This window comes from Manis javanica, chromosome 4 (genome assembly GCF_040802235.1).
Source record: "Manis javanica isolate MJ-LG chromosome 4, MJ_LKY, whole genome shotgun sequence".
NCBI lineage: Eukaryota > Metazoa > Chordata > Mammalia > Pholidota > Manidae > Manis > Manis javanica.
In genome coordinates, this window is record NC_133159.1 from 23,648,640 (window position 1) to 23,660,212 (window position 11,573).

Here is an 11,573-nt window from a genome sequence, read left to right on the forward strand (position 1 = left end):
CATTCTGAGCTCTGGGCTGGGTTCTAAGCCTGGGCTGTGCTGGGCTCAGCTGGTGTCCACCGCCCCCCTCCCCCGTCCCCCCACACGCGCATCTGTGACTTTGGAACAACTGGCTGCACCTTGTTTGCTGCAGCTGTCCTTTGAGAGTTCCCGCATGGTCCACCTCCCATCCCCTGTGTGCTGCAGCCCCCTCTCCAGCCCGCACCTAGCAAACAGTCCCAGCTCTAGATGCGGGGGGGCGAATGTGGGGGATTAGATGAGTCATCACTGTGGGGGCAGACACACCGAGTTCCACATATGCACACTCACAGAGCCATGGCCGCAAAGACGTGCCTGCACCCACATTCCCACACTCACAGGCGAGCACACCCAGAGGCTAGTGCTAGTCAAAGCCAACTGTACGTTCAGAGACAAACACCCACGCCACACATACACATATGTGCACATGCATTCCTCATAGACACAAACACCAAGGCACACAATTTACCTCCCATACCGACACATCCCACCCAGGGTGACCCCCAGAGCCAGTCCCCTACTCACATGCACAGAGACACAAACACCCACAGTTACACACTGGACTCCCCTGACACACACCTCTTACTTCTAAACACAGGTACTTAAGCACACACACACACAAACGTGCACACACACATGCGCACATGCCAGCACTCCTCTCTCGAGTCCCTTCATCCATCCGCCTACCGCTGCCAGCACCTCGGGCAGGCAGGGCAGCACTGGGACTACAGGGGCGCTCTGACTGCCATGACTCATCACCTACTGTGCCAGTGCCCTAGGGTTAGCTTCAGGCCTCCCTCCAGTTCTGGAGAAATGAAGGTCTCTGACCTGTCCCCTGAGCTGCTGCCCCAGGCCCCCTCCACACTGTCTGTCTAACGGTGCAGCTCCAGCACCTTTGAAAACAGGCTTTGGCTGCACCAGAGAAGACGGAGGTTACATATCAGGACACAAACACCAAGGAGGGAAGGAGTATGAGTCTCCAGGAGTGACAGAGGAGGGTAGGATCTGATATGTTAGGTAAGTCCTGTCCTGAGGCAGGGTACAGCCAAGGTGACTGCCTGGCTACCTGTGAGTCCTGGCCGCATTCTTGTTCTTCAGGTCTCCATGGCCCTGCTCCAGGAAGCCTGTCCTGATGTCCTGACTGAATCAATCTGTCCTTCTGTGCCCTACAGACCTCCGGGCCCCTCACAGCAAAGAGGACTTGTCTGGCTGTGAGCCTATCCTGCCTGCGGCCAGCCTGGGCACATGCGGAGGGCAGGGGGCCTCTGTCTGGCAAGAAGGCCAGTAAACCTGGAGGAGGTCACAGGCTTGAGTCTCAACTCTGCCTCTGCTGTGTGGTCTTGAGCAAATCACTGAACGAGAGTCCTCATCTGTAACATGGGGGTGATAACAACTACCTCCCCGATTGGTTTGAAGATTAAATGAGATTATGCATGGCAAGGACTATACAAAGGGCAGCTATAATACTCTAGCTTATTGCCTGGCACACAGCTTTGTAAATATTTGTTGACTTAATCAGCCCCATCTGATACCTCCTTCCTGCCCTCACCTACCATCTCTGTCTTGGGAGGGAGAAAGTAGGTATGAACAAAAAGTATTTGGAGGCAGACAGAATCCAGGGCTGGGAGACAGGCAAGCAGGGCTTTCTGGCCATCGCTGGGAGGTGGCTGCTCCAGCAGCAATGGGAGTTTGGCTGGAGGCAGCGCAGACACGCTCTCACCCCAGTCACCCACCTGTGCCGTCATCTTCATCAGCTAGGTGAGGCAGCGAGGAGAGGTGGAGCTGGGATCCCCCCCTGCACTGTAGCTCTCCGAAGCTGCCTAGGGCCCTCCTGCACACAGTAGGTGCGCTCTCAACGCTGAGTGGCCAGCGGCATGAATGTTGAATGAATGCAAGTGGTATGAATGGACGGATGGACGCATGAATGGAGGTGGGATGGAAGCTTGAAGTAGGCGGCAAGGAGGAACCAGCATCTCCCTCCGCCTTCCCGGGCTCGGGCTGCGAGACCTGAAGCCGAGGCCGGCTGGGGGCTCCCCTCCCCGCTCCGCCCCTCCCGCCCTCCCCGCGGCGCGCAGCCCAGCGGAGCCACAGCCAGCGTCGGAGCCGGGACTTGGCTCAGACGAACGAGCAGAGGCAGCGCAGCCCTGGGAGGGGGCTGCCCCGGCTCCCTCCCGCAGCCCGGGCCCCCGGAGCCTGGCCTTCAGAGCAGGGAGGCGAAGTCCCAGGTGCAGGGTCCAGGGACCAGCAGCCAAGGACGCCAGGGTCCGGGAGCCAACAGGTGCGGGGTTGGGGGACCCCCCAGGCCCGGGGTGGGGGTTCCAAAGGACCCTCGGCAGAGCCAAGAGTCTCGGAGGATAACCTGGGTGCCGGGAGGCTGGCTCCTGCAGAACCCCTAGCACCCTCGTTCCTCCCTTCCCCCCCACCCCGCAGCACCCATAACCCCTCATGTGCAGGGAGGTCTCACTAAGGGAGCGGGTCCACCGGCACGCATCGGGGATGTGAAGGAGCCCCCTCACCCTCCCTCAGGGGTCTCCAGGCACCGGCAACCCATGTGTACACGTCCAGGGTGGTCCCTGCCCAACCGGGGGAAGGAGGGGTATGAGCAAACGAGGAGGGGTGGGGAGGGAGGCCCGATTTATGAATGGAGAAAGCTGCCTGTGCGCCTGCCCAGCGACCCCTGGCGGCTGCCGGGAGGTATCGCGGCCCCGGGGATTCAAGGGGGCACTGGCTGCGGAAGCTGAGGGGCCTGGCTCCTGAGTTGAGGACTCTCCCCTTGCTCCCAGAGACGTGCCAGTTCCTCCCTGCACCCCCCGCCCCCTCACGGTGTGTGCGTGCGTGCGTGTGTGTGTGTGTCTCAGTCCTGGCCGCCGGTGTGGTGGGCGGGGCCTGGGACTCTAACCGCCTCCCTTGGCCATTTTTTCAACCAAAAATTCAGGCTTGTGAACTGACCCAGGAGAGACCATTTGCAGTTGGGATGGCTTCCCCTCTCAAATCCGTGGTGTTCGGTGGATTCAGACAGACCGAGCCAGGTAGCTTTGTGACCTTGACCAAGGAGCTCAACCTCTCTGAGCAAAGCAGGGTTCTCAAATAATGGTAACCAACAACTGCAATGAAGCCCGCTTCCCATGTCAGTTTCTGTGTAAGCATTTGGCATTTACACATTGCTCCTCACTGCAGCTCTAAGAGGTAGGGACAGTTTACTCCAATGGAGAGATGACGAAACTGAGGCTGAAAGTGATAAGGTAATTTACCCAAGAGCAAATTGTATGGAATTGGGATGCTGGCCACGTCTGTCTTTCTCCACCAATTTCAGGCTCACTATAACCCCCAGGTCTGTATAAATTAAGAGGGAGCTTATCTGCAGATTGCCTGGCATACTCCCTAATGTTCACATTCTTCCTTCCTTCCCCACTTCCTTCAGGAGGTTTGAGGCTGGGACCCCAAAGACCTGTGTGCAAGGGAATTGAGCTGAAGCCTGGCAGGGGCTCCTCTCCCTCCACAGAGCCCAGGATGCCCCTCAACTGCAGTGGCTCCTGAGCTCATGGAGCCCCCAGCCACCCCAAAGGCCCAGACTGGGGTCCCCACTGCCAGTGGGGAGCCATCCCATGTGCCTCCTGACTATGAAGATGAGTTTCTCCGTTATCTGTGGCGTGATTATCTGTACCCGAAGCAGTACGAGTGGGTCCTCATTGCAGCCTATGTGGCTGTGTTCCTCGTGGCCCTGGTGGGCAACACGCTGGGTAGGTCCCTGTGGTGGTGTGGATTTCCCCAGGGGACAAGAAGGGGTCCTGGGCCTTGATTCTCTCCCTCTCTCCCCAGTCCCTACCCCCACCTTTCGGGTAGTGTGGACTAATGGGACCAAGCTGGGACGGGCATGGCTCTGCCACTGGCTTCACCTCTTCCCCACCCAACTCTGCAGTCTGCCTGGCCGTGTGGCGGAACCACCACATGAGGACGGTTACCAACTACTTCATCGTCAACCTGTCCCTGGCTGATGTGCTGGTGACAGCCATCTGCCTGCCAGCCAGCCTTCTGGTGGACATCACTGAGTCCTGGCTCTTCGGGCATGCTCTCTGCAAGGTCATCCCCTATCTACAGGTGAGCTCTGGCCAGGTGCTGCTCAACACCCCCATCACACCAACTACAAAAACCACAGCCTTGCATTAGGTCTCAGTGCCCCTCAGACTTGTCTTTCAGACATGACATGGTGACTCAGTACCTCTGCAGTGTCAGCCTCCATTGGTAGCAGGGGCAGGCCGCCAGCCCCAACACTGAAGGACACAGCCATGGCCCCACCTGCTGACACACAGATCCCCTCCTGGGCACATGAAGACATATACACAACCAAGTGCATACACATGTACAGTCAGCACCAGGTACATGGACACACAGTGAAGGAGAGAGGCACAAGCCCCCAGTGTACAGTGACAGACACAAATGCACACTGGGCCTGCACCCTCATCCTTAGGGGGGCAGATCTGGGGGGACTGTAGGGTCTCCACTCCACACACTCCCCCCCAAAAGCCAGGGCCTTCCCTCCCGCAGTGGTGGAAATCAGGATGTTCAGAAGGGCCTGGTGGGGCGGAAGAAGGACTGGCCAGAGGCCAGAATGGTCTCTCAGTTGCATCCCCCAAGCCTCTCCCTGCATCCCAGGGGTCAGGGGCACTCCAGGCGGCAGTGCCCACCTACACCCCTGGCCTAAGCTCATCTCTGCCTCCCAGAATGACTCTTAACAGCCTGGGGAAGGGATGGCATCCCAGGGCAGAGAGAAATGCCTCGGGGACTTTCTGTTGTTTTGAGTTTTTCCACCCAACTGATTGTAATGGCAACCCTGAGAATTAGGCAGGTGAGGAAATTCACCTTCGGCAAGTTAACCTTTCTGTGCCTGTTTCCTTATCTGTAACATGGGGGTGAGAGTACTCATCTCACGTGGTTGTTGTGAGGATAATGGAAACAGTGTTTGGCATATAAGTTCCATATGTGTAAGCTGGGCAGCACCTTACTATGTGCCAGGTCTCGAGCTGGACATTTTCCATCCATGATTTCATTATTCTCACAAGAATGCTGCCAGGTGGGTGGTATACTCCCATTCCCCAGGTGTGAGTGATTTGCCCACATCTCACTACCAAGTGGTGGAGTCAGGAGTTGCGCTACACTTGGCTGCGAGCCCCATCACTCACCCGATGTCTCTGAAGGCCCCCAGAGGACTGACATTGTGTCCCTGTGGAACAGGCTGTGTCTGTGTCAGTGGCGGTGCTGACTCTCAGCTTCATCGCCCTGGACCGCTGGTATGCCATCTGCCACCCGCTGTTGTTCAAGAGCACTGCCCGGCGTGCCCGTGGCTCTATCCTGGGCATCTGGGCTGTGTCGCTGGCTGTCATGGTGCCCCAGGCTGCTGTCATGGAATGCAACAGTGTGCTGCCCGAGCTAGCCAACCGCACCCGGCTCTTCTCTGTCTGCGATGAACGCTGGGCTGGTAAGGGTGGGAGCCTTGGGGCAGGAATCCTCAAAGTGGGCACCTCTGGGGCATATACCCCTCAGGCAGGCATCTGTCAGGGCACTTCTGGGTGGGCACCCCCAGGGTGGGTTATCTCCAAAGAGGACACCCTAGAGTGGGCAGCTACCAGGTGCACTCCCAGGGTGAGTAACCCCTTGATGGACACAGAAGAGCACGCATCTACCTGGGATACTTCCAGGGAGGATGCCTCCCCTAGCATAGACACCTGCTACGGGTTCCTCCAGGATGGTCACCTCCGAGTTGGGCAACACCAAGGTCTTTCTGCCATGATGCTTGTTTGGGGCCCAGCTGCTCATTGTGGCCCTAGTTGGGGCAGGGTGGCATTGCTAAGCAGGGTAGGCTGGGAGTTCCCAGATGGGGCCCAACCCCTGCATCTCTTGCCCCTGCAGATGACCTCTACCCCAAGATCTACCACAGTTGCTTCTTCATTGTCACCTACCTGGCCCCGCTGGGCCTCATGGCCATGGCCTATTTCCAGATCTTCCGTAAGCTCTGGGGTCGTCAGGTGAGGTCCACTGTGGTGTCCCTGTCTGGGCTTGAAGGGGATAGGAGTATTGATTTCAGAGAGCAGACAGTTCTCTGTCTTCAAATATGCCATCCTCGCTGTGACCAGACAGCAGCAGCAAGACCCAGACACATGTCAAACTCCAGGCCAAAAGGGCCAGTGCCTGCCCTGGGACCAGACGGCAGCTAGCACCCTTCTCACAGAAGCAGCTGCCGTTTACTGTAATGTGCACTTCAAGCATGGCTTGCAGTCCGTTGACCCACATATATTATCCCCAACTTAATGCATGAGAAAACTGAGACCCAGAGAGGCAAACCAAGTTACCCCGAATCCCTCAGCCAGTGAGTGGAAGATCAGGAACTAAAATCCAGACCCATGGGCCTCCAATGCTCAGTTCAGTGCCCGGGTCCCAGCACCTCCATGTTGCCTGCCAAAGTAGGCACTTTGCTGGCAATGTCTTCACAACTATCCACCCAAAGAAGAAATCCGACCCACTTTACAAATGCTGAGTAAGGACAACCAACTGGCCACAGCCAGTGAGTGGCAGAGCCTTCCTGGTTCCAGGGCCTGCCCTCTCTCCTCTCTTACAAACTGGCCAACAGCCTGTTCTGTGGGGATTTTTGGCAAGGGCAGGGGGGTTGTTCAAAGGCCTTTGGCAACAGCAGGAGTGAGCTCTGGGTTAGTGCCTGGGTAGTGAGAGGCTGCGGGCTGGAACATGACCAGCCTTACAGTCTACCAACACTTGCCATCTGCTCCTCACAGCCTGAGTCAAGAAGGCAGGAGTCACTATCCTCACCTAACATACAGGAAGACCACGGCTCAGAAAAAGAGAGTTGATCAAGGCCACAGAGCTCACAAATGGCTGACTGGGCCCTAGACCCCAAGTTTCCTGAACTCTAGCCCCATGCCCCCTGTTGTGGGGTGACTCAAGTGTCCAGTGGTGGCAGAGGCTCAAGGATATCCTGTGGCTGCTCCAGAAGCCTGGAACCATCGTAGGCTTATGGGCACCGACCTAGGCTGACACCTGTGCCCAAAGGCCCAGGCCGTTGGATGCTGCCCCCCTGCTCACCCCTTGCGTAGGTCTCCCCACCGTCAGGCGCAGCCCAGAGGGAGGTACAACTCACCTCCACCCCACCCCCACCAATGGAGGTGCTGATTTGAGGATGAGTGGGTAGCTGGGAGGATATTCTGGCCCCTGGGGCCTCATCAAGGGTCTCCTGCCTCTCTGAGTTTCAGCTGCCTCATCTGTAACTAAAGGCCAGTAACACCTTCCCAAAGGCATGTTGTGGGTGGTCTCACAATGAGCTAATGGAAAACGGAAGCCCACTGTTCACCAGCCAGTCGAGAGTGCTGGTCTTTATCAGGAACATTAGGTTCCTTCCTATTGCGAGGGTTTGTTCCCTTTGCCCACCTCCACCCTGCCTCAGAGTCCAGCCTGAAGCGGGGCCCGGCAAAGGAGACCCTCCCGAGAACTCCACCCGCCTCTGCTGTCTGTGTGGACAGATCCCGGGCACCACAGCGGCCCTGGTGCGGAACTGGAAGCGGCCCTCGGAGGAGGGGCAGGGCCCGAGCACAGAGCCCCAGCCCCGGGCCCGGGCCTTCCTGGCCGAGGTAAAGCAGATGAGAGCTCGGAGGAAGACGGCCAAGATGCTGATGGTGGTGCTGCTGGTCTTTGCCCTCTGCTACCTGCCCATCAGTGTCCTCAATGTCCTCAAGAGGTGAGAGCCCTGGGGAGTGGCTGGGGGCAGGAGAGGTTGTGGGGTCAGAGCAAGTCTGCTTTGGAGAAAGACCTGGCTCCACTACTCATCCACGGTGTGACCTTGGGGCGGGTCTTTTCTCTTCTCTGAACCCCTGAGCCTCAATCTCCTCATCTGTAAAATGTGAATATGACAGTCTTGGCCTCAGAGGGCTATTGTGAAAATTGTTTCATCCCTTCACTCAGTCGTCAGATTAGAGGGGCTGGGAACACATGCACAAGTGCTCAGGACAAAGCCCCTGCCTTCATGGAGGCCACATCCACGGGAGAGAAACAAACAGCTATGAGAAATCAGGGAGTGGTAACTGCTAGGAAGAAAAACAAAATACCAGGATTGAGTGACACTGACAGGGGTTGGTGGTTTTGTTTTGTTTTTAGCTCTAAAGGTTTTTAAAAGAGAGGGAGGTTTCTCGGAGAGTAACATTTGGCAGACAGAAGGGAGGGAGGGGCCAAGCCGCGCAGGTGTCTGGAGGAACAGCAGTCTAAACGGAAGGAACACAGGGAACACAGGGCCCAACAAGTGAGAGGCCACAGGGTGCAGGCGAAGAATGGGCTGTCTGACATGAGACCATCTCAGTGTGAGTTTGTGCTTGGCCACTTTCTGCTCTCTGATCTGGGCAGGTCACTTTACTTCCCTGAACCTTAGCTTGCCTATTTAAAAATGGATGATGCCTGACTCATCATTTGCTGTGAAGATGGGTAAGAGAGTGGATGGGGAAGGGATCAGAGAGACAGTGGCTGAGCAGAAGTACCCTGCTCTCTGTCCCTAGGCCCACTCTGGTCATGCTCTGAGCTCAGAAACTCAGAACTGTGGTCAAGACCTCAAACCCAGAGGACCAGGGAAGAGAAACCTGGTAGATGGAAGGAGCTATGGCATTCTTGCCCTTCACAGCCATTCATAAGCTGTCTGGCCTTGGTCAGCTCACTTTCCTTTTCTGAGCCTTGGGTTTTTTATCTATTAGATGAGATAGTGACTCCTGCCCAACTAAACACATAAACACATAGATGCACACACCCACCCCATTTCTGACTGTCCTCACCCATGCTCCTAGGGTGTTTGGGATGTTCCGCCAGGCCAGTGACCGAGAAGCTGTCTATGCCTGCTTCACCTTCTCCCACTGGCTGGTGTATGCTAACAGCGCGGCCAACCCCATCATCTACAACTTCCTCAGTGGTGAGTGGGCTGGGAAGGCAGGGGACTGAGGGTGGCAACAGTCTCCCAGGACAACAGTCTCCCCATCTCCAGTCCAGACGGAATAAAGGATGGTGGGGGAGGACATAGCTGGTAACTCCCCCTCAGGGGGCAGACTTGGCCCCACTCGGGAACCCGGGTCTGAGTGGGAGACAGGCCATGCTCCCAACAGTGGCCAAAGAAAGCTGACCAGCACCCAGGAACCAGTTTTGCAGATTATGCAGACCAGTGTGTGAGTGGGAAAGGCAGGGGCAATGGCGAACTCACCTCCACCCCTGCCTGGTGCACGCACAGCAGGATTTCCAACCAGCCCATCTGGTCAACCCAGATCCTGAGAAGTCAGGTCTGAGAAAGGGCTTCCCCAAGGCCAGCTAGACATATTGGCAGAGTAGCCTGAGTTTTGGGGGCTATCGCTGAGTCCACCTACCTCCAGCACCAGCCCTCTCACGTCCAAACGTCCCTGGTCCCTGCCACCAGGCCCAGGCCTCCTCCTCCTCTCGACTGTGGGACAGTCCCGATCCCCTCCCTCCATCTCCCAGTCTCAGGGTGGCAATGCGCACCCCCACACATACACACACACTGGGCCCCTACCTGGGCTCAACAGAAGTGTGGCTCACCAGGCCTCTGTCTCTAGGACTAGGACTAAAAGAACTGGTCCAGATGACTGTTCAAGCCTAGAAACAAGTAATCTTTGAGAAAAGGTTGAAAGGTTAAACAAGCGGCCAGGGGTCAATATTATAACCCTCATTAAGACTAAAAAATTACTCAACAAAGGCTAGCTGGGGGGCAGGGGGGGTTCCGGCTCAGAGAGAAGACAGGCATGAGTGCTGCAGCTTCCTGACAAGCATCCCCGTTTGGTCTACGTTTACTGAGCAGGGGTGTGTGCCTGGCTCCCCCTGGGCACCAGAGAGGCTTGTGAGATGACAAAACATGACCAGGGAGGCTTTAGTTCCAGCCAGATGTTTCCCTGGTGCCCTTTGCCTGAACAAGGCGGCTGCAGTCTGCAGTCGTCCCTCCTTCCCCACTCTGCCCTCTCCTTTAAGTGAAGGGCTTTGGAGTTAGAACCAGGTTCGACTTCTGGCTGGGGGACCTTGGGCAAGCCACTGCACCTACTCATCTGTGAAGTGAGGATAATGGTCACCCTGCCAGGGTGCTGGGGTGCCCTGGTGGCAAGGGTGAGGGCTGCTGCTGTCCTTTTCATCACCATGGGGCAGAGATGGGGGAAAGCCTAGCTACAGATGAGCCCCCATCTGTAGGAGCCCTCAGCCCCTGCCCCTACGCATCAAGGAGGGCAGAGGTGACCTTAGGCCCCGGAGCCAGACACCACGTTTTGAAGCGGGCTCACAGCCAGAGTGCAGTCAAGGAATCAGATGAAAACTGCATCTCTCCTTGGGAGCCTGATCCGGGGCCTCTGTGCTCACTCTCCCTGGCACTGCCAAGGTCGCCTTGGGGCTCTCTCCACCCAGCTCTTCCCTTCTCTCCCACCCCACTCACAGACGGCTCAGCTGGAGCTGGGTGGGTGTCCCTGGGCCCGAGGCCCCTTCCTGCTGCATCCATATCCTTATGGCTGTCTTCTGTCTCCCAAGGCAAATTCCGGGAGCAGTTTAAGGCTGCCTTCTCCTGCTGCCTGCCTGGCCTGGGTCCCTGCGGCTCTCTGAAGGTCCCCAGTCCCCGCTCCTCTGCCAGCCACAAGTCCTTGTCCTTGAAGAGCCAGTGCTCCGTCTCCAAAGTCTCAGAGCATGTGGTGCTCACCAGCGTCACCACAGTGCTGCCCTGAGGGCTGCCCTGGTGGCCCCAGGAGGTGCAACCTGTTCCCTGCCTGGGCTGCTCCTCTGGCTCCTGGGGTACTCAGCCTCAATCCTTGGGGAAAGACTGCTGGATGCAGTGTGAGACCAGGCTCCAGTCTGATTTTCTGCCTGTTAACTCTGGCCAAGTCACTTCTCTCCCCTGAGTTGTGTCCCCTAAGCAGGGCTGATATGAGGACTAAGCATGGTCAAGAAAGTGGAAATTCTTTGTCAAGTGTTAAGGACAGGATTATTGCTGTATTCCTCTCACACAGCCATACCCCAGGATCGTCCATCCCCATCATCTTTCCAGAGCTTAGCCTTCCTCCTCCCAAAGACCCCTTTTCTACCCAATTACAGGCCCTCCCTGGAGTCTGCTGGAAGGGTCCCGAGCATTTCCGTCTGGCCCAGTGGATCCCTACAGCCCAGGCAGCACCTGGCCCACTGCTCCGAGGCCACGTGAGCTAATCTAGGCCCAGCCCCACCCTCACCAGGTGCCGAGGGCATGCACCACAGGCTGGACCCCACTGGCTTTGCAGTGCAATAGAACACTCTCCATGTGGCCATCTGGCAAGGAGGCCAGCAGCCTGAAGCAACTGTAATTAAAAGCCTGGCACTGAATGTTCCCTTTCCCTGTCATTGCATAAAATCTGTGCTGCTTAGGTTGGGAGTGAGAAGGTGGGGAGGCTGGGGGGAGGGGAGGGGAGAGGACAAGGCAACACCGGAACGCTGGTGTCTGCCGACCACTCCCGTCCCTCACTCCGAACACCAGGTCCCACATGGGCTCCTTGCCAGGTTTC

At 57.1% G+C, this 11,573-nt stretch overlaps 1 protein-coding gene across 4 annotated transcripts; it reads left to right on the forward strand.

Annotated features, from left to right (window-relative positions):
* Positions 1–2,065: 2,065 nt before the first annotated feature.
* HCRTR1 (hypocretin receptor 1) lies at positions 2,066–11,394 on the forward strand. 4 transcript variants are annotated; one of them, XM_073233545.1, is made up of 10 exons: positions 2,067–2,296; positions 2,954–3,047; positions 3,440–3,758; positions 3,938–4,116; positions 5,251–5,494; positions 5,926–6,041; positions 7,545–7,759; positions 8,850–8,971; positions 10,576–10,649; positions 11,134–11,394. In XM_073233545.1, the coding sequence occupies exons 3-10, from the start codon at positions 3,560–3,562 to the stop codon at positions 11,239–11,241; spliced, it is 1,257 nt and encodes a 418-aa protein (XP_073089646.1). In that variant the 5' UTR covers positions 2,067–2,296; positions 2,954–3,047; positions 3,440–3,559; the 3' UTR covers positions 11,242–11,394. The 4 variants fall into 4 exon arrangements, with proteins under 4 accessions (XP_017515810.1, XP_017515811.1, XP_073089646.1 ...); XM_017660321.3 differs by having other exon boundaries at positions 2,066–2,296; positions 10,576–11,394; XM_017660322.3 differs by lacking the exon at positions 2,954–3,047 and having other exon boundaries at positions 2,066–2,296; positions 10,576–11,394.
* Positions 11,395–11,573: the final 179 nt, after the last annotated feature.

Coding starts and splice junctions, on each gene's coding strand:
- HCRTR1 (XM_017660321.3), top strand. CDS start 3,560: ATGGAGCCCCCAGCCACCCCAAAGGCCCAGACTGGGGTCCCCACTGCC. Junction 7,760..8,849: donor GTCCTCAATGTCCTCAAGAG/GTGAGAGCCCTG, acceptor CCATGCTCCTAG/GGTGTTTGGGATGTTCCGCC. Junction 8,972..10,575: donor CATCTACAACTTCCTCAGTG/GTGAGTGGGCTG, acceptor CTGTCTCCCAAG/GCAAATTCCGGGAGCAGTTT.